This window comes from Panicum virgatum, chromosome 5N, assembly GCF_016808335.1.
Source record: "Panicum virgatum strain AP13 chromosome 5N, P.virgatum_v5, whole genome shotgun sequence".
NCBI lineage: Eukaryota > Viridiplantae > Streptophyta > Magnoliopsida > Poales > Poaceae > Panicum > Panicum virgatum.
In genome coordinates, this window is record NC_053149.1 from 12,675,074 (window position 1) to 12,697,771 (window position 22,698).

Consider the following 22,698-nt stretch of genomic DNA (forward strand, 5'->3'; position numbering starts at 1 on the left):
TTGCTCGAGGGTAGGTCCGCTACCTTCGAGCGAGGCGGAGATGATTTGCCCGCTCGAGGGTAGATTCGCTACCTTCGAGCGAGGAGGAGATGCGGGGCGCAGTCGAGGGTCTCGATGAGAGCCCTCGAGCGAGGCGGAGATCGCTCCGCGGGTTCGAGGGAGGATACAAGTGGGCCATATGCTGGGCTTCTTTGAGTCCTTTCCTTTCTTCCAGATTGGAAGGAGTCCGTGGGCCTTCGTGGGCCCAGTTGCCTAACGCGTGTTTGCGTTTTTTTAGGGTGATCTTAGTACCCCGATTAGGGTGTCCCTAATCGTGGTACCCGACACTGTTAGAGATTGATTTTTGATGTTCACCGACTAAATCTTCGTATGGTAGCCCATTTGCTCTCTCTGCTGGAGTTGCTCTAAAATGATGGGGTAACTAAATTTCTTCTCTCACCCCCTCGATTTGGTCACCCTCTACTTAGACTAAAAAAGTAGGGTCTACCATTTTTTAGTCTATTTAGTCGGTGCTGTTTGAGTAGAAATTACATTTTGGGTTATTAAACTTGAAAAATGGGTGACTAAAATGAGCTGGAGTTACTCTAAAGTTGTGGCCAATACATAAGAGGCCGTCAGCCGAATGGGTGGAAGCACCACAGCTCAAGAGGGGAAAGCCATGGCTGCATCGAGAGTCCACATCACCTGCGCCCTTCTCCTAATCGGCAACAGTTCGATCAGAGTCTTGAATAATCCATAAACTCAGATTATTACAGGAACGGATTGAGTGATTATTAGTTAGACAACTTTGACTTTGGTTTTTTTATGTATTTTGTTATGAGAATCTGTTTAAGATCCCTTCCCTTGCGATGTAGTAAACCAATCCTGATCAAGCACGCACGGAGGACACTGGTGAGAATCTGAATTTGTACTGTTGTTTCTCTGAAATAAGAATGTGCATAGTGTTGTCTTCGTCTCCATATTATGGCTGTGATTCTGACTGCAGGTCTCGTGCTGCTGGGGCAGGGGCAGGGGCAGGAGGGCATGGAGGGCGCCGTCGCCTGCCCCCAGTACTGTCTGGAGGCAGTGGCGGAACCAGAATTAAGTTGAACCCCGGGCCAAGTTTTAAATATAGTTGTGATAAAAACTAGACGTCGACAAACTCATAGTTCAAAAGATACACGAAAACATAATGGAAGTTCAAAAGATACACGAGAACATAATGGAAAGATAAAAAACATACAACAAGTGTCTTCGCGAAGTAGTATATTTATTCTTCTTCAGTAATTTTTTTAGACTTCTTCAGCAATTTTTTGGGCCGAACCCCGGGCCATGGCACGGGTGGCCCGGAGTGTACATCCGCCACTGCCTGGAGGTGGACTAGTGACCTGCCCGTCCTCCGGCGCCGAGAAGCTCCCGGCCAGGTGCAACTGCTGCATGACGCCCAAAGGCTGCACGCTCCACCTCTCCGACGGCACGCAGCAGACCTGCTAAAGCTCTGAATCCTGAACCGCAACCTGCTGTATGCCTTCGCAGGTCTTGGCAAATAAGGTTTTATTTGTGTGTATCATCATGCGTACTTATGCGTGATCATCCAGCCAATTTGCACGCACATCTCTGTATAAAACTACTACTCTCCTTTTCACCTTGGAACGATCTCTTTGCGGTGGGTCTAAATAAATCTGAACCCTTGAATATAGAAAGATAAAAAGTATTTTATGTTTCCGATAAGTTAAACAATTTCAAATTGGACCAAATTTATACAAAATAACGTTAATATTCAACAACGCTCTGCGATCTCATTGGGAACACGTGTTCCAACTACTCGCTTCGACTTGCCAATTTGCCATCACAATATTACACACTACCATCGAGAACACATGTTCCAACTACTCGCTCACAAGTCACAACCAGGGTTAACAAAACCGTTGGGAACCGGTCAAACCGGTCCGGGCCGGTTACGGTTTCGGCCGGTACCCAACCGGCCCAAATTCAAAATTCAAATTTGAATTCAAAAAATGAAAAATTCCCAAAAACTTCCTAAAAATACTTCAAGTTGCGACAAATCTAATGGTGTCAAATTTTTTCAAATATTCGTTCATTTAGTATACTTTGCGAGCATTTGAAGTTAAATAAAAAAAATATGCATACAAAAGTATACAAATACAATGTAAAAGTAGTATAAAAGAGGGTTGGAGGGTTCATTTAGGCTAAAACATGTTATATAAACATTCATTTAGTATACTTTGCGGGCATTTGAATTTAAACCAAAAAAAAATTGAATTTGGCCGGTTACCACTCAAACCGACCGGTTACCAGTCAAACCGGACCGGTAAACTGGTCAAACTGGTCGGTATATCGCTCGGAACCGGTTACACATGCGATTTTGAATTTGATTTTGAATTTGATCGGTTTTAACTGGTAATCGGTCAGACCGGTCCGGTAAACCGCTACCGGAGGGCGGCGGTTTCACCGGACCGGTCGGGAAAAAAAACCCTGGTCACAACTCGACTTGCCAATTTACCATCACAGTATCTCACACACGTCCAAATCACCTCAGATCGGTGATCCAACAACCTGTGTAGCCATCCACCCATCCTTGGCCTCGTTTTAGTGTTTTACCAAGCCTTGCACACTTTTTTCAGAACACCACCTGATGTGGAATGTGTTGGCTCTGCTGGGGCCTGGGGTACCAATAATTCTGACCATCTTGTCTTCCTCCTCCGGCTTCGGCTCACGGCTCATAAACAATCCTCCTGCAGGCTTGCGGCTCCAAATTTTTTTGTCCATCTTCTGTCACGTGGTGAGGGTAAACGCATTTAAAATTCAAAAGTTGGTAACTTTTTGAAGGCCCGCGCCCCCGCCCCACTTTACCTACTCCTCGGTTCCAAAAAAAAAACGCAACTTTCAAATTCCGTGGGTTCAAACAAGTTCAAATTTTACCAAATTCATACAGAATAAAATTAATATTTATGTTACAAAATAATTATTATTAGATTAACCATGTAATACATTTTCATATTAAATTTATTTAGAGATATAAATGTTAATAATATTTTATTATAAACTTTATCAAATTTTAAATTATTTAACTTCTCGAGAAATGAGATTTGTATTTTTTGGAATAGAGGGAGTATGCGTTTCGAGGGTGCGATAAGACTATTTTTGTTTCTCTGAGAACGTCTACGGAGCTAGCAGTGGTCTATACTGGCCGTATGTATAGATGGCCATTCGGGCCGCTCGGCCCGGCCCTAGCCCGTTCTTAACGGGATGTGCCTAGCTCGGCCCAATATCTCTGCGGGTCGTGCCATGCTAGCCCACGAGCTCCCTGACAGCCCAGGCACGAGCCCACGGGCCTATTTCCTGCTGGGCCAGCCCGACATAGCCCAACCCAACAACAGAGGTCGGGCCGCCCGAAGCTCATCGGAGATGGAGGGAAGGGGACTAGGGGAGACGGTGGAGGACTGGAGGCGGCGGTTGGCGGCCGGCGCCGCGGAGACGAGGTGGCGGCGGCCGGCGTCGCGGAGACGAGGAGGCGGCGGCCGGCGTCGCGGAGACGAGGAGGCGGCGGCCAGCGGGGCGGAGATGAGGGGGCGGCGGCCGGTGCCGCGGAGCCGAGGAGGCGGCGGCCGGCGGGATGGAGACGAGGAGGCGGCGGCGGGCGGCTGACGGGGCGGAGATGAGGAGGTGGCGGGGTGGAGTCGCGCCGTCGCTGTCTCGACATCTGACGGGGGGCGCTGGCGCGCCGCGCTGCGTGGACGGGGTCACGGGGGGAGCCGGGGAGGGGGGAGGGGGTCGTTGTGCACCTGTGCGGACGGGGTCGGGACTCGGGAGCTAGGGTTTGAGTTAGCGGGCCTTCGGAGCGTGGCCTGTGGCCTATGGCTCACGCTGTGGCCTGTGGGTTGGGCTAGGGTGGCAGCCCAAGCCCGGGCACGGTTGACAGGCCGTGTTAGCCCGGGCACAGTGGGGAGAGCGGGCCGAACCGTGCTTGGGCCGGGCCAAATTGACCGTGTTTGGGCCGAGTCAATGAGCTGCGGGCTACATGGACAACTATAGCCGTATGCAATCCGACGTGGACCTACTAGCTAGGTAGCATAGTGTTTGGTTTTAAAGTGAGTTGGGATGAACTTATCATATCCTGTGTTTGGTTCACATTCGGGACAGAGCTATCCTAGGAAGCGAATTCACTCCGGTGAATATTCACTCTGGAGATGCAGGATGGCTCGATCCTGCGAAATCAGTGGATCGAGCCATCCCACTTCGACGTTGTTTCTAGCTGTGACGTTGGGTGAGCGCTCAAGTGCGGTGGAACGAGGTGTGGCATGCGAAAGTGAAGGTTTCGTGTATGCGCAAATGTTGTCGTCAGCATAGGGGTACATACCCACCCGGCGTCCCGGACGTCCTCGGCGCCGTCCGGGGTGGTTGGTGGGTGGGGGCGGTCGCCGGCGTGGTCGCCGGCGGCCGGGGTGGTGGTGGGCGGCGGGCCTTAGGGATTCGGGTTCCCGAGGGTGCTGAGGTCCACCGGTGTTCGAGGATTCGGCGGCGGTGGCGGTTCATCCGGCGGCGGTGGGCGAGGGGGTGCGACAGCGCCCCCGGCCGGGCGGGGCGGGGCGGGGCGGGGCGGGACGGGACGGGCGGCGGCCGGCGGCGGTGGCAAGCTAGCCGGCGGGGTCGGGTGGGTACCTACCCCTATGCTGACGGTAACCGCGTCCGTCGTGTATGCGCGTCCGGTGGGGGTGATCGGTGATGTTTTAGCGCGGGTTGCCGCATGTTCCGCGTGTGACGCGGACTGGCATCTCCGTTCTCACACCGTGTGATCCTTCTGTATGTCGCGGATCGCATGCAGGAGCCGCAGCGAGGGCTACCTGTAACCTACCTCAGATCGGAAACGGGCGAGCAGCGGGCAGCTGTCAGCTCAGCTGTCCACGTGGGCTAGCAGCGTGTGCCACCAACGTTCGGACAACGGGACAAGCCACAAGCCAAGGCCGGAGAACATGCGTGCGTGTGATGCGGGCGACGAGGACGCTCCTCCAATCGCCCACGGTGGCCGCGCTCTGAGCGGGTAATGGGTACTTTCCCGGCGCGGTTATAGACCGCCGCCGCGCCGCGCGTGTGGCCACGGAGGTTTCACGCGCCCGCTTGACGAATCTGCAGACGAGCTGCTCGCTCACGTTCTCTCTGTGACCAATAGTGATTCTTTGGATGAACAACAAGCTGCCGGGCAGCCAGGCAGGGCACGGCCGAAAACGCTGGTCCCACTCCTAGGTGCCCCCCCCCCCCTCCGAGATCCATTGGAGAATATCTCTAAAGTTTTGAAAGAAACTCCCATTGTCTATTTAAACTGCTTGCCCCGAAGATATGGTAGCAAAGTGCCGAGTCCCAACACCTCTCGTTCTCCATCAGCCTCCGTCTCCACCTCCCCTGATAGGCCGAGACATGTACATGGACAAGTTGGCATCCAGCTGCTTCGTCCAGCACGGAGCACCCTCCCAACGCTTGAAGCTCTACGGTCTTCAGAGACCGCCCACTTCGCTGCTCACGTCCGGCAGGCGATCCGTTCCCGTCGTCCGGTGCGCCGCGGCGGCCAGCGTCGACGTCGTCGTCGCCAATGGCAGCGGCGGCTTCGACTTCGAGCGCTACCTGTCGGCCAACGCCAAGGCCGTCGACGACGCGCTGGACCTCGCCCTACGGGGCCTGCGGTGCCCCGCGTCGTTGAGCGCGTCCATGCGCTACTCCGTCCTGAAGGGCGGCAAGCGCCTCCGCCCCGCGCTGGCCATCGCCGCGCGCGAGCTCGCGGGCGGGCCGGCCGCCGCGGCCACCCCGTGGCCTGCGCCGTCGAGATGATCCACGCCGCGTCGCTCATCCATGACGACATGCCGTGCATGGACGACGACGCGCTCCGGCGCGGGCGGCCCTCCAACCACGTCGCCTTCGGCGAGCCCACGGCGCTGCTGGCGGGGGACGCGCTCCTGGCTCTCGCATTCGAGCACGTGGCCCGGGGCTGCGCGGCCGCCGGCGTCCCCGCCGACCGCGCGCTCCGCGCCGTCATGGAGCTGGGCCGCGCGGCGGGCACGGGCGGCGTCACGGCGGGGCAGGTCGCGGACATGGAGGGCGAGGGGGACCCCTCCGTGGGCCTGGCCGCGCTGGAGTACATCCACGCGCACAAGACGGCGCGGCTGGTGGAGGCCGCGGCGGTGTCGGGCGCCGTCGTCAGGGGAGCCGGGGACGCCGAGGCCGAGCGCGTCCGCCGGTACGCGCACTTCCTGGGCCTCCTGCTCCAGGTGGTGGACGACGTGCTGGACGTGACGGCCACGTCGGAGCAGCTCGGGAAGACGGCCGGCAAGGACGCGGCCGCCGGGAAGGCCACGTACCCGTGGCTGCTGGGACTGGACGGCGCTCGCGCGTACGCCGGCGAGCTCCTCGCCAAGGCCGAGGCGGAGCTCGACGGCTTCGACGCCGCGCGCGCCGCGCCGCTGCGGCAACTGGCCCGGTTCATGGCGCACCGACAGCACTGAATGAAACGCTTTCTGGGCCCAAGTCTCTATGGGCTTTCATGTGGACTGTAGTTTTAGCCCATTCCTCCGAACCCACTGCAGTTAGCGGCCTACTGAATTTTCGCTCGCTTCCGGCTCCGGCCCATCAGGGACTGCAGCAGTGGGCTCTGTACTGAGAAGGGCTATGGGCTTTCTGCCGAAGCTTTTTGTGACAGTGCCGTTCGTTGTTCCGTCACGAGTAAACGATTGTGCTAACACGAGCGCAAAGATTCTTCGTCCAGTGCCGATCACCCACCTCCACCCTCCATTCGTAAAAGCGAGGCGATTACGCCATGCATGAGCACGACCCGGCACATCTGCGAATATATTCTCGGTTCTCCTCCTGCACAAACCAACCTTGAGCTCTCGTCGAATCAACTCGCCACTCCAAGCTCCCACTTCGCTCGGAGCTCCTCGTCAGGCCGCGCGCGCGCAACCATGGCTGCCCGTGCTGCCGCCGCCGCCGCCGCCGCCGCCTGCGACGCCGTGCGCGGGGCTCTCTGCGCCGCCGCGTTGCGGGTGCGGAGCTGCCGCCGTTCCATCTCCGCCGCCTCCTCTCCCGGGGCGCTCGCGGCCGGCCTCGCCGCGCTCCTGTGCTGCGGCGCCGCGGCGGCGGCGTTCCCGCGCGCGGCGGCCTCGCTCCTGCCGCTGGCGGCGACCACCGCCCTCTGCTGCGCGGCGGCGGGGCTCTTCGCGGCCGAGGAGCAGCGGGGCGCCGTGGAGGCCGTGGTGCTCGTGGGCGGGCGCCGCCAGCGGGGGAAGCCCGAGGCCGGGCTGGTGCAGGTGATCGGCGAGGCCAACGCGAGCGCGTACGCAGCCAGCGGCGGGGGCGTCCAGGTGGGGTGCTTCCTGCGCAGGTCGGCGTGGCGCGGCGTGGACGAGGACGGCGAGGAGGTCGTCTTCGCCGGCACGCTGGCGCCCTGCCTGGCCGGAGGCGTGCCGCGGCTCGGACACGGCGCGCTGGAGGAGGAGGTCGCGGCGATGCGGGTGGACCGGCTCGCCGAGGGCGTCTGGAACAGCTACTTCGGCGGGTGGTCCAGGTGGCACGACATCGACAACGCCGCGGTCTAGGTGCTGCTGCTGGCTGCTGCTGCGGCCTGCGGGTCAATTCAGTTCAATCGGGTCCATGTGGGCCGCGGGAATTCCTTTGGATAAACCGAAGCTTTTTCTGTGAAATTCCTGCGGTTTAGAGTTTGTTGCTGTTGGCTGCTGAAATTGTTCGACTAAAATTCGTCCAAATTTGGCACGATGGTTGATGGTTGACGGTTAAGTAGGGTGGTTGGCTTACTAGGTGAATCATCACTTAATTAATCGGTCGTGCTCTGACGGGCCCCCACCAATTTAGTTTCCATCAACCATGTTTGTTGGCTGGTTCTTGTCATCGTTTCATTGTCGATGGAGACGGCAGCGGTGAGCGAACCGGCTGCCGGCTGCTCTACCCTGGTTCGATGATCTTGTATGGTCCGTGGGCGGTTCAGCGATACTAGCGCGTAAACTTGTCAGGTAGCTAGGTGGTGCTTTCTACTAGCTTAAATTTGGAATCTTGCGAAATTTCGTCAGGCCCAGGAGATGAGGATTCATTGGAAACGCAGTGTTGCGGTTGCGTTGGCCGTGCCTGTTTTGCCAAGCTACCTAGCAACATGGAAGGGTCCGTCTATTGCTAACTTGAGTGATTTGGCACAGTCCAACACTCAAGTGTTTTGGCTGTTTGAATCACCCAAAAAAAAATCAAAGAAAAAACCGAGTGAAACATAGGACCTCCTCACTTGAATTTCATAACCATTAGATCTGAGATCAACGGCAGCCATATAATTTCAGAAAATAACTGAACAAAATAAATAAAACAGAAAAACTAAATAATTTCATAAATACAAATAACAGAGAAAAGGAAAAACCATATAAAAGAAAATATTACAAATAAACTAAAATAATAAATCAAAATATGTCAAAAAAATTCTATAAATTACAGATGCCAAAATAAAAAAATGGACTTACGCCCAAAAGGGACAAAAATGACAGTAGTTTGAATACTGTAATTTCAAATAAAATGAACAGTCAAATAATACTAAAAATTCAAATAATAAAAAATTCAAAAAATGAACATGGAATACAAATACTAAATAATAAAAAATTCAAATAACAATACTAAAAATATAAAAACTTATGACAAAATTTATCAAAATACTTTTATGGAATACAGAAACATGGACTTACGGCCAAAATGAACAAAAATGACAGTAGTTTAGAGGCTGTAATTATCAGTAAAATGAACAGTCATTACGAAAAAAGGGGGCGCAGTATGTAATGCCAAACACATGTGACAAATTCAAATAATCAAAAAATCAAAAGACAATATAAAAAATGCAAAAACTTATGACAAAATTTATCAAAATACTTCGATGGAATACAGAAACTCAAAATTATTTTGTGGGGGGGGGGAGTAAACCCCACAGATGCCAAAAACAAATAATAAACATGGACTTACGGCCAAAATGAACAAAAATGACAGTAGATTGGAGGCTGTAATTATCAGTAAAATGAACTGTCATTACAAAATGAATATATTTTTATGTAATCCCCAACATATGACAAATTAAAAATTTCAAAATTCACCTAAATAAAAAAGGTTGGAAAAAAAACTTCTACGGATAACAGAATCTTGAAAAAATGTTGATGCACTGAGTAATCCAAACACAGGTACCACATATAATAATTAGAGAAGATATTACGCCGAAAATGAACTTAAATGACAGTGGTTTAAAGACTGTAATTTTTAATAAAATTAACTGTCATTAGAAGAACAAATTTCTGAACCGTAGAAGTAAAAAAGAATATAGCCCTGATTATATTTGAACCAGTATCCACAATCCAAGCTGGTGGCACTGGTCAAAAAAAGGGCTGTAGATACAACAACAAAAAAGGATAATGAAAGTTCACTGAAATAATGATTGTGGACATGTGGGGACAACAAATAAAAATTGAAAAGAAAAAGACATACTGTAATATCATATAATGAAGGTCTTAAAAATAGAAAATGCCATAGTAGAAGCATGATTAGATCTGATTGTTTCAGTGGCTAAAATTAAAAAGTACTAAAAATTTTGGAAGGGCAGTAGTCACAGCTTTTTGGTCAGCTCCTTCTCAAATCATCTTGGACACTCTTGGATGTTGGTTGACATCATTGAGATAAAGCATGTAAGCAATGCTGGAAACAATATCAAAAAAGATCTTGTCATCACCAACCCTGACATAGTGCCCTCGAAGTCTTTCAGCCTTGTCCTCGTCAGGGCACAAAATGACTCGTCAGGGCACAAAATGAAACCAAAATTCCGTGAAGGATCAGCAGCAACACGATAATCTAGGACTTGCTTTGATCCAACATGACACTGCAAAGCTCGGACAGTCAGCATATGGCGATCAGTTTGCTTGGTTTCCTTTGACCATGCCAAAACAAGACAGCTTTGGGGGCCTTCTTCAATTCCAAGATAAGTGAAGTTTTCACGGCTCATGAGAACAAGCTCCCTTCTAAAAGCATCAGGCTTAAGTTCAGATAACTGAAAAAAACAGAATCAGAACTCAGATATGTTTGTGCTATTAAACTACAAGACATTAAAATACTCAAAATTGATATTGGGGGGATTCTATAGAATTTCAGACTACCAAGCAGCAAATAAACAAAATCATAAATAAAAAAAATTGATATTGACATGAAAATTTCAAGCCTAAAAAATCTGGATTGGTACAAATTCAGAAATAACATACACCTGTTAGTAATAAAAAAAATGGGCAAATACAGATATATCAGATTACTGAAATTGTGGGGCCAACACTGTGTCAAACACACATATGAAGAAAAAAATGGTATTTAATGTCTGATATCACCTCACATTTCAGTAGTTACACCATGTTTATATATAAATGACATTACAATAACCACTGGAAATCTGGCTAGCATGAACTGTAATTATAAAAAAAATTATAGTGAAGGGGAAATAAGAAATATTACAGTGAAGGAAAATGAGAGGAGCAGGAAAAGAAATAAAATTTTACCGAGCTCTTATTGCAAACAAGAACCAATAATAAATTTTAAGAGTGTATCAACAATTTACAAAGCCATAAGTTATAAATTTAAAACCACTGAACACTTGTTCTCCATTTTAGTATAAACATGTTCTCTTGATTATTATACAAGTCTAGCTAATCACATGTGTAGATCAGGGCTAAGTAGACAGAGAACAAAGTTATAGTAATATTTCTATAGTGCAAATGCAAATATAACAAAAGGGGTACAAATTATTCTATGTTGAGCAGAAACAAAAGGTTGTTTGGAACTCATTGCAGCCAACCAAAACTACAAATGACAAAATGCCAAGGTACTAGAAAAATGTTCTATGGTTCCAAAAGAACTAAATATAATCTGGTTTCCAAAATTTGCAAAAACCAGACTAAACAGCCCTCAAAAATTAAAACACAAAGATGAAAAATTATTTGTAGAATACACAAACATGAAAATTTCAAAGCCTAAGAAATCTGGATTGGTAAAATTCAGAAATAACATACACATGTTAGTAATCCAAAAATGGGAAAATACAGATATATCAGATAATTTAATTTGGGGGGGCCAACCCTGTGTCAAACACACAGATGGAGAAAAAAATATAAAACTAGAAATAGTGGATAAGATCAATGAACTAGAAAAAAAAGACATGATAGACTGCACTGTCATATACTAAAAATATGCAAAGGTGAACATCAGAAAAAAATGGAGGTCGGGGATTGGCTGCAAAATACCTTATTGACACACCCTATCGTAAAAACTGACCTGCTGATTTGATCACAAATACTTGGACTGAACAAAATCTGTCTTATTAACCAAAGCAAACAAATCAAGAGTTACAGGGAGTAAACATTGAAAATGACACCAGGTTAATCAGTGTAAAAAATATAAGTACGAGCAGTAACTACTTGAAATGGGGGGAGGGGGGGATGCACAGCATAAACATCAAAATACAAAGGTGAATGCGATTGAAAGATACTTACAACAATAAAAGAAGAAGGGAGAGAAAAAAGGTGACGAATGGGGAGGAACAAAGAGCCATACCTCGAGGTTTCCTCCGGGAGTAGAGAGGCAGGAGAAAAAATGCGATAGAGAACAATAAATAGGAGGTGGGTGGTAAAGAAGAGAAGTGAAGAGACGCCGGAGGTGAAGAGGCGGCACAGGAATCGAAGAGACAATCTCAACTCAGTGGGCTGTTTTTGCCTGTGGGCCGCACACTATAAAGACAAACACAGGCTAACTTTGAGGGCCATAAGAAACAAAGAAGAAAAAGAAAAAAACACATCCAACAAAACTGGGCCAAAATGAATTAAAAAGAAGTGGGCCTGAAAAGTAACGACGAAGGAAAACAAATGAGCAAAAAGCCCGATTGGGGTGAAAGTGTTTGCGAAAAAAGCCCTCGAAAAGATACTGGGCCAAAAGAAAAACCATAAACCCAAACAACAAATGGAAAGAAAGGAGAACCGGGACTTACTTGGACACCACGATAGCTGTAGTCCTGGAGAGAAGGAAACGGAGGAAGAAGGGAAGCTTTTCTGTTGGGATCTGGCGGTGTGTCCTTCCTTGGGGAAGAGGAAGATGAATCAGGAATCACAGGAGCCGCCAGACCAAGGGGTCCTGAGCATGAAGACAGCAGGATCATCAAAGGACGATAGAGCAATCTACAAGAAGACAGGAGCACATGTCAGGGGGGGATCACAGGTAAGTTTGGCAGATCTTGATCTCTTTGACAAGTAAATCACAACAAATGGGTGCAGGACTAGAAAAAGTATGAACATTGTAGCAATAATTAACATTGAAAACTAGAAAAACTGAATGCAGAAAAGAATTGATAGAATTGAGAAGTTAATTTTTTTAACAAGAAACACAATCAAAGTCAGTTCTAACACAGGGTTCAGATTTTGACACCCAGATGCAGACAGGAGCATCAACACAGGCCCAGAATTTACAAATGCTGCAGGCAAACTCAAATCACCTATACTGATTCAGGAAATTTAGACAAAAAAATGAACGAAAAATATAATTCTAATTAGACTCTGAGAACTGTTTATTATTGAACAGATTGAATACTATCAAGAACAATATGGAGTGAAGCAGATTGAAAATTGTTCGTTATCAGAAGATGTGTTAAGGGTTGTAGGAGATATGAGTCTTGAAAATATGATTAGCTCCGAACAGGTAAAGGAAATAGCCAAAATTGGTACTAATTAAAGAATAAAAATTAAACAAATTATAAATAATTATAGTGATAATGATTTTGTGAACAGGGCTTCTACATAGGATTGCTGCTGGAACAAATCAGGAATTCTCAAGAAGAAGAAGCTAGTACACAGGTAATAAATAATAATAATAAATTCAATGCAATTCCTAAAGTTATAGTTGCAAAATAATTTGAAATGACAGTGAAACTAACAATGTCAAAATTATGCACGTGTGACTGTATGTACTAAATGCAGGCAATATCTTACACGGATCTGCTGACAGGGGACTACAGCTACGAGGTATGAATGTCATACATACATTGTCAACATTACACAGGGAATATATGTACAGAGCTTGATTTTTAAAATGGAATTTGAATTTACATGTAGGAAACTGAAAACATTAACCTACAAGATCTTGGGACGAGCATGACAGACACAGGCAGATATGAGCATGGAACCAGAGTAATAGATGTATCAACAACAATATCACAGGTATTGGCTAGCTTTACAGATCTAAAAAAATAATACTCAAGAATAAAAACATCAAAAATAATAAAAACACAACAATTACTTATTTGTCAAGCAGAGCAAATACATAGAAGGAGAAGATATTGGAGAAGATGAAGTATACAATGATGATGGTGTATGCAATCAAGATATCTTTGAAAACATGCAATTAGAAGAGGTAATTTGAAAAAAAATCTTTTCAAAAATTAAACATATGTAATTAATTGCATTTGCAGATTTGAAATGAAAAAAAATAACAGTAACACAATCTGAATATTTGCATGTAACTGAGAAAGACAACATGAACACGTCGGATATGAATGGGGGCTCAGGCGAAAATGGAAATGAAGAAGAAGTAAATGGAAGTTAGAAACTCACGGAGCAAGAGATAGAAGAGTTCATTCGCAAAGAGCAGCAAGCAGCATCTGAAGGAAACAATGCAGATGTTGACAGCAAGTACACACCGCAGATTGGGATGGAATTTAAAGATAGGAATGTAGCTCACCATTTTTTCTCATTCTATGGATTCCTTGCGGGGTTTGAAGTTGTGGTTTCACATGTTTCTAGAACATCTGCTAAGAAGAACAACAACGAAATTTATAAACAAGAAATGAAATGTCATAGATATGGGAAGCAAACAAAAAAAGAAGTGCAGACAGAGGTGGCAGATGAAACATTGCTATGTGAGGCAAGTAATGATGACAAAGCTAAACGGAAGACAAATGTGCAAATCAGAACTGACTGCAAGTGTGTGATGGTGGTGAAAGAAATATCTAGAATATGGAAAGTAATCAGGCTAGATTTAGAGCACAACCATGAGCTAAGTCCTAAAGACAGAAACCAATTATTCAGTGGGAAGAAGTATATGACTGACATGGAGAAATGAATAATAAGGACTTTAAATGATAACAATATTCCAACAAGAAAAATGATAGCTATACTCTCATACCTAAGAGGAGGATTGACAGCTCTCCCATACAAAACAAAAGATGTACATAATGTGCGAACAAAAATAAATAGAGAAGTGACAGGCAATGATATGACTCAGGCAATGGAATATTTCAGGAAGAGGAAAATACAAGATCCAACATTCTACTTCAGATTTCAAGTGGACAATGACATGAAAGTGAAAAATATTTTCTGGAGAGAAGGAATATCATTAAAATGGTCTGCAGAATATGGGGATTGTGTTAGTTTTGACACAACTTATATGACTAATAGATATAATCTTCCTTTTGCACCGTTTGTTGGAATAACTGGACATGCACATACATGTTTGCTTCGTTGCGCCTTTCTATCTGATGAGACAGTAGAAACATTTAAGTGGGTTTTTGAAACATTTGTTGAATCAATGGGAGGCAAGCATCCAAAATCAATCATAACTGATCAAGACAAAGCGATGAAGTCAGCGATAGAAAAGGTTTTTCCAAACTCAAAGCATAGAAATTGCTTTTTCCATATCAAGTCAAAGTGCTACAACAAAAATCTGAGATGCTTTGCAATCAATAAAGGACTGCCAGAGAAATTTGAGGATACAGTTAACTTCTCAGTTACAGAGGATTAATTTGAGATGTTATGGCAGGAAATGATTGCAGAATACAAACTGGAGAATAACAAATATTTTAATAAGATGTGGGAAACAAGAAAACGGTTCATACCAGTGTACTTCAAGAATGATTTCTTCCCATTCATTCAGAGTACTGGAAGAAGTGAAGGGACAAATGCTCGGTTCAAGGATAACGTGGGACCTACATACAGCATAGTCAGTTTCCTGAGGGAATACCAAAGAATTGTGGATACAATAAAGAATAAGGAAGAAATTGAGGACAATTTCAATAAGCAGAAAACACCAAAGGAGATGTTGTATGGATACACTATAGAACAGCAAACTATGGATTTGTATAACAGGAACATATATATCAAATTTTCAAATCAACTTAAGCAAACAGAATTGTACAAGTACAAGGAAACTGAAAAGGGGAGATGCTTTGAAGTGTGGTATAAAGCAAATCAGATCAAAAAGAGAGAGAGGATAAGAAAATATATAGTACTTACTGACCTTACAGAGGGTTGTGAAGATTTCAGTTGCATCTGCGGAAAATTCAACAAGGATGGAATCCTATGTGCTCACATCCTAAAAGTGATAGTAGAAGAGGAAATTAACAAAATACCAGACAAATATTTTATAGATCACTGGAGGAAAAAAGAAAGGAAATATCATATTCAGGAAGATAGTGATGGGAATAGTACACATGAATTGCTAAGGTTCAACATGCTGTCAAGAAAAGCTGCAATATTGACATCAAAAGGAGCAAAAATAGAAGAAGGGATGCAATACCTGGATGAAGAATTTGATAGATTGAACAAACATTTGGACTTCTTGATGCAAGATAAAGAAAGACAAACAACATCGATGATAACTAGAGAATCAGAAGTACATCAAGGTGAAGAAAGAACAAATTCAAACACAACAGAGATAGTTATTCTTCAGGAACCAAATAGAATATAGCAAAAGGGGAGACCAAAAAACTCAACAAGGTTAAAACCACTGGTGGAACAGGAAAGGGCTAAAATGGCAAAGGCAGCAGCAAAAAAGAAAAAAACCCAACAACAAACATCAAGTAAGCTACCTGTGTGAACAAAAAAAATATAGTCAAATAAAACTATTATATGAAATATACTAAAACTAATAGTGTTTTGTAGGTCCAGTTGCAAAAGGCAAAATGAAGATGCGTAGGGCGCTTCAATAGGAAACTGAAAGATCTTGACAAAAAAAAAAGGAAATGGAAAGGGAAGGAGAAAGAAGGCATGAAGCAGAGCAAGTTCAAGTAATATAGAGATCATAGACAGGAGATAGTGTTGTTGCATCAAGATTCATCTACCCTATTACAAAAATAGTTGTAAAACTCAGCACTGCAGGCTTGCAAAAAAAGTAAAAGACAATACTTTGAAATGAACTATGCTTGTACTAGCTTATATATGATATTACTACTCGATGGACTGTGCTGTCATTTCAAAGGTCCTGCAAAAAAAAAGATGGCATTAAAAACAAAATTAAAACAGGGAGTATAAAAAGACAAAGAAAAAGACAAAAAAAATTAGAGAGAGGGGGCAAACAACCTTTTTGTAATGAGTAACACGATGCTTCATTCCAGAATTTTTTGGTTGGAAAACTAAATCATTGGCAATCTTGATCCTTATATTAGGGATGTCCTTTTGAGTGAATAGACAACGTAGTGCAGATCTTGGTGAGGTCCAGTGTTCAATGAACATCATTGTGTAGATCCCGGAATCAGTGCTGTGGTGCAAAAATAAAATAAAACGAAGTGAAGTTCAATATACATCTCTAATAAAAGTTACACCCAAGATGAACATAAATTACACCACTATATACACTATAATTTATAATCAAATTGACTGTCATTTAAAAAAAGAGAAAAAAGGCTGCAAATGCTTGTGAGATAGTATGACACACGAATATAATAGAAAAAATAAAAATAGTAACTAACTTGTTATCAAGAGGTTGTTCGGGGACAACAGGGTATACAAATTCATATTCACCAAAACCCATGTTAACTTGCATGTACTTGTCCCAATGATGCTCAAAGGAGGATCTCTGTGTAAAAAAAAAGAAAGAAATATCATTAAAAGGTATATGTGAAAATCATAAGTGATATCGAGAGAAAATAAAAAGGATAATAGCAACAAAGAATACTAACCAATCTGTCACGAACAATTTCTTGGAATTCATCATTTTGTTTGTAGAATGAATCAAGAATGACATACTTTCTGTCCTTTATATCGACTATGATTACAAACCAATGGCCTTGAAAGCGTGTTGGAAAGAACAGCTGAAAAGTAGACCAAATTCATAAACAAAATGATAGAAAATTGATAAAAAATGAATATAGAACAAATTAAATTCAAAATTAACTAAAGTATATAAAAATACGAACCATGTTTGAGTGATGAAGAGGTCTAGCTTTGGAAGATTTAGTAAAGGCACGATACAAGATTTGTTGATCTGCTTCATTATAGTCCTTTAACAAGTTATCCTAACAAAAAATTTGAAAAAAGGAATATTGAATCAAAAGAAAATAATTAATAAAATGGAAAAGAGAAAATGCTTGAAATTTTTGATAACTTACAGCAATGTTTGAGAAGAAGTAATGCCTCTTTGATATGTCAGGATGACCATTGGGCTTGTGAAACAAACTGAAGCAGAAAGCAGAAACAACAAATGACTTGACCAAACCTCCGGGCTTCAATGAATCACCAAGAGACCAAAACGTGCATCTTACTCCGAACATATTAACAGCATCCTCACTAAGAAATTGAAAATCATGTTAAATTCAGAGGTAGCAGCAAACGAAAAACTGAACAAAAGAAAAAAGAAGTTGACTACTAACCATTGGAACTGAGATGAAGCCAATTTGCAAATGATATTATAATTCTCAACCTCAGACTTAGTGACAACAAATTTATTTGAAGAAGTGACAAAATCAGCATTGAAGATTGAAGCTGGTTTGGCAAACCTCCTTGGACCATGAATAGGCAATTTGCCACCAGTTGTTGAATCAGAAATCCTGTAAGGCTGGGAGGGCATAGAAAGCTGATGATTCAAATGATCAGCAGAAGAACCACTGCCTGCAGAAGTATTTGCATTGTTTCCAGATTTCAGAAGGATGGAATTATATATCTCATCAGATCTTCTAGTCATATGAATAACAGTATCAGATAAACTTCTTTCATCAATGATTTCGACATCTGGGCAGGGCTGAAGAACAAAAAAAAGATAAAAATAAAACACTTAATTTTGAGAAACAAATAATTAGAAAGTCAATACAACAACAATTACATGATACAAATATATATTGCAGGAACCCAAGAAAAGAAAAGAACATACTTTAGAAGAAGATTCTTTCTTTTCTTTCAAACAACTAAACTTTTTACTTGAAGATGAATGAGGAGTGAAATCCAAGGTTTACATTACAATAGGAGTCTGAAACATGAATAAAAAAATGATAGTTAAAAATAAATAATATATTTATAATAACAATTGAAGAAGGAAACCAAGAAAATAGCATACTCTTTGGGAGGAAGCAGGACAAATATTCTCTTTCCCAGGAAATTTCTACAGAAAAAATGGAAACATTACAAAAGGGGAGTTAAAAAAATTAATAAAAAACAAATAATTTGAATTAAAAAGAAGCTCATACCTGACGAATTGAAAATCTACGCATTCCAGGAACTGGGGAAGGAGAAATCGAATCGGGAGCATATCTGTTTTCAATGTCAATCATGATAACATCACTAGAAGAATCACCATCGACTTCAGAATTATCTGACTTCTTCAAACATTTAGAACGATCAGAATTTGATGATTCAACAAGTGGTTTCATTTGAGGGGACTGTCTTGGTTGAGGAGGAGGTGTGGATTCATATTTTTGGCTTAAAGACCGATATACACGATCTACAAAATACATAAAAAGACAAGAAAAATCAAAATGAATAGAACAATTAGATGTACAGGTGGTATATAAAAAATATGAACAGAAGCTTCAAATATCGTGCCGATGATGGGATGAAAGCTAACATGAACATATAGCTATTAATCAAATCGACTCATTGGCAAAAAAAAGGGTAGTCTGAGTGGTAATTACTATTAAAAAGTACCAAAATGACAGGAGCAATAACACTGTAAAAATAGATAAATTCAACTGTATCTGAAAAAAAGAACTATATGTGAAATAAATATGAGTAAAGGAAATATAGAGTGAACAAAAATATAAGCTGCTCTAGGAATAACTCAACTACATGATTAAAACAATATGATGCTGAAAAAATAATAGACACAAATCTTGATGGTAGAGAAAACACTGTCTTAGAAAAAAAGGAGAAGAAAAGAAACTTACGGGTAGGAGGATAGCCAGATTGTTGTGGGACAAATCTTGGGGTAGTTTTATGGGCAGATGGAGGAGTGCATGAATCTAACATATGAAGATGGAATGAAAATTAACTGAAAATAACATAAATACTGAACATTAAAATATAACTAAATCAAAGTTAACTAACTGTTTCTAGTCAACTTCTCCATGACTCTAGCAACAACAGATGGAACATCAAGCTGAAAAAAAGAACAACCATAATAAGGTTTTTATAAAAATTAAAAATTGAATGCAAAGAGTAGTGAAAAGAAGATTACATTGGCTTTCTGAGTGTTGATATTTGCACGAGACAAATTAGGAGTGGGTAAAGTAGCTGGTTTTTTCAAATCACGAACAGTAGTATCACCGGAAACAGAAGGAGAGGATTTGATCTGATAGAAAAATAAAGAGAAAGCAAAAGATTAAGATTAACTAAATATGAATAAAATAGAACACAAAAAGGGAAACTAGATAACTAACCTGACCATCACTAGTAATTGCAGCTGAAAAGGAGTTATCATATTCATTGAAGGGTTGGTGTTGGGAGCAGAAGACATGATCAGAGACATCTATATAAAATAAAAAATAATTAACAAAACATAAATAAAAACAAGGAAAATGAGAAATAAAAAAGGTAAAGAAAGAAAATTACCTGCATCTTTAACAGTAACATCATTAGGAGAGTTCTGATGTTGGGAAGCAGCATTAACATCTTGAGAACTGTACTCATCATTATTATCATCATCAGTGGCAACAGAATCAGCAACAAGCTTCATAAGATATAAAACCAACTGTTGTGATCGGGTATCAATGGAGTAAGCATGAGTCATCAGTTTACAAAAACAACTTTTCAGACTATCAGGAAGGGCATTAACAGAATGGACATCCAAATTAATGGAGACACCAGAATTGAAACAATAATTTTGAATGAGATTGCAGATATCGATCTTCAAATTTTCAGGAAGGGTACAGCCAGAAACTGCGTCAAGCTTCTGTTTGAAATCATCACCAAATGAAAGGGGGGTAGGATTGGCAATGAACCTAAGATCCTATAAAAAAATTATATTGGAAAGTATACAAATAGAAATATTAAAAAAATATAACAACAAATTGTGAAAATAAGTGAGACTAGAAAGAAAGGTGATACCTTAGAAAAACATGTACGAGAAATGTCAAGAAGCAGATGATACCCATAACAACCAGGAGATTTCGAATCAAATTCAGCATTATCTGTAATCATTGAGCCTTTCCAAACACTGATATGAGGAATAGACATAGGGAAGTGACGGGCACCAAAATCAACATGATCCAAGTACAAAACCTAAAAAAAAAAAGAAGAAAACACTTTAACTAAAAAAATAGAGAAAGCAAAACAACAAATGCGTGAAAAAAATAAGGGGCCTATGGATAAAAGATACTTACAGCCCAATAATAAAGGCAGACAGGGAGAGTTCCTCCATCAGAATGTTTACCCTTGTTGAAGCTTTTGATACCATCAAGCAACCAATCTAGAACAAAACCACACCAATCCAGATCCTTAGCATTGCCAATGTCTTCGAAAATTCCAAAGTACTTATGGCTAGGGGTCACTGATGAGTTTGAACACAGAAAACTATGTAGTGCCACCAAAATAAAACACATGAAAACCTCTTCATCTGACAACACTTCATGATCAATGATCTTTTTAGAGAAGAATGAGACAGGTGGGATTTTCTGTTTCACAAACTTAGACAAGAGAATTGATTTCCCAAGAGATGGATCTGAAGGAAAACACTTGTCGGACAATGGCAAACCAAGAACCAAATGGACTGATTCTTTGGTGAGAGAGATGACTTTGCCATTGAAAACAATATCAGCAGATCTGTGGTTGACGTGTCTAGCTACCCACTTCACAAATTTGTTTGGTACAAAACACCTATCAAAATGAAGTAGACTGCCAAAACCAAAGTCTTCAATAACCTTCCTATTCTCAGGGGTTAATGACTCAACAACTGATGAGAAAGTAGACACAGAAAATCTTGTGAAAGCATCTTTGCTGAGCTTGACAGAATTAGAATTAGTCTCCTAAGCAAAAGGAAAAATAAAAAATTATTCTATGATGAGCAAGAAAAATAAACACTCAAACAGAATTGAAGCAAAGAAAAAAGAAAATAACCTCACGACTAAGAGACAATGCCAGCTTCCTTTTTAAAATTTTGATCTCTGCAAACTGAACAGAAATAAAAGGAAAAATTGTAAAGTGCTAAATTAAAATAGTACGAACATAAAGAATATAAAAAAATAACATGTACTCACATCCTTAAGAACTTCCTTATAAGCAGCTCGTTTAAGCCTTTCGTGATCACCATCATAAGAATGCTACGTAAAATAACATCAAAATCCCCATCTTACTATTACATAAATTATAATACATAATAATATTTCTGCAAAAAAAATGATAGCAAAAAAGCTTACATTAATCCCATGAGAACTATCTTCAAACTCGATGGAATCACAATCTTGAGAACTATCGATATTGATACAAGCATTGGACCTCTTCCGAACCATTTGAAAAGAAATAAAAAGAGCAAACATAAACAAAGCGACTTTGATATGACAAATGGACAAAACAACAGTTACCAAAAGCCTGCCTAATAACACAGAGTAAATACAGGACACTACAAAGTGAATGATGTGAAAAATAGTTTTTAGCACACACTGATATTGATTTGGGGACTTCAATTTACAACATAATTGCTGAGGCGATGGTTTCATCAGACCAAAAATGAAAACAATAAAATAAGTAATTTCAGATACAAAATGAACAACATTTATAACCAAATTAAACAGAAGTACTCTATGCAGGCGACATAACGAAGACGATATTCCTACTATTACGGTTGCAGTGACAAATAAAAAAACCCTAGCAAAATCAAGCACACCAACGAAGAATAAACACAAATTAGTAAGAGGAGATATCTAGAAATTCAGATCTAACTGACCTAAAAACTCTGGTGAAAAAATGAGTGTAATAAGCAACAGCACAAATAGAATGCCGTTATCCGCAGCAATAGCAAAATGGGGGGTGGATCTAAGAAGAATAGCAGAATAAAGCAGGATGAACAACGGCAAAACAATCACAGACACGAGATCCACATACATCAAATCAAGCTAATCACAAAGTAACTAAAGGGGGAAAATGAAGCTCATATGTAAGGGAGAGAGCGAGCAACCCTCCCCGCTAGCCTGGGCGTCGCACCCCGCGTTTCCTCCAACCCCTACCCCCCTAGTGACCAAAAGCACTAGTGGGCACCCCCAGGGCTCCTCCAGACATCCAATCCAGCAGTGGGGTAGCGGCAGCGCCGCCGGCGAGCGGCAGCGCCATGAAATCGACTCAAACAAACCTCATAAGCCAGACGCAAATCAGAATGGATGGAAAATCAGACAACGAGAGCAAATCAGACAACGAGAGGATGGATCGGCATCCAGATAGAGACGACGAGAGCGAAAAC

The 22,698-nt window shown here is 42.6% G+C and overlaps 2 protein-coding genes, 2 long non-coding RNA genes and 1 pseudogene across 4 annotated transcripts; 2 read left to right on the top strand and 3 right to left on the bottom strand.

The window, feature by feature from the left end:
- The first annotated feature begins 5,319 nt into the window (after nucleotides 1-5,319).
- LOC120676502 lies at nucleotides 5,320-6,753 on the top strand (annotated as a pseudogene).
- A 197-nt stretch (nucleotides 6,754-6,950) lies between these two features.
- On the top strand, nucleotides 6,951-7,893 carry LOC120674564. The gene has a single exon (XM_039955728.1). The coding sequence runs from the start codon at nucleotides 6,951-6,953 to the stop codon at nucleotides 7,581-7,583; it is 633 nt and encodes a 210-aa protein (XP_039811662.1). The 3' UTR covers nucleotides 7,584-7,893.
- A 9,537-nt stretch (nucleotides 7,894-17,430) lies between these two features.
- On the bottom strand, nucleotides 17,431-18,633 carry LOC120676589. Its single transcript, XR_005675910.1, has 5 exons — nucleotides 18,500-18,633; nucleotides 18,370-18,414; nucleotides 18,187-18,282; nucleotides 17,690-18,057; nucleotides 17,431-17,606 (listed from the first exon to the last, which is right to left on the bottom strand). It is a non-coding gene; the product is annotated as an uncharacterized LOC120676589 (long non-coding RNA).
- Nucleotides 18,634-18,732: 99 nt separating this feature from the next.
- On the bottom strand, nucleotides 18,733-20,170 carry LOC120674565. Its single transcript, XM_039955729.1, has 7 exons — nucleotides 19,860-20,170; nucleotides 19,688-19,776; nucleotides 19,486-19,599; nucleotides 19,356-19,407; nucleotides 19,196-19,270; nucleotides 18,957-19,006; nucleotides 18,733-18,753 (listed from the first exon to the last, which is right to left on the bottom strand). Exons 1-7 carry the CDS (start codon nucleotides 20,035-20,037, stop codon nucleotides 18,733-18,735), a joined length of 579 nt encoding a protein of 192 aa, XP_039811663.1. The 5' UTR covers nucleotides 20,038-20,170.
- Nucleotides 20,171-20,989: 819 nt separating this feature from the next.
- On the bottom strand, nucleotides 20,990-21,539 carry LOC120676594. Its single transcript, XR_005675915.1, has 3 exons — nucleotides 21,503-21,539; nucleotides 21,363-21,416; nucleotides 20,990-21,271 (listed from the first exon to the last, which is right to left on the bottom strand). It is a non-coding gene; the product is annotated as an uncharacterized LOC120676594 (long non-coding RNA).
- Nucleotides 21,540-22,698: the final 1,159 nt, after the last annotated feature.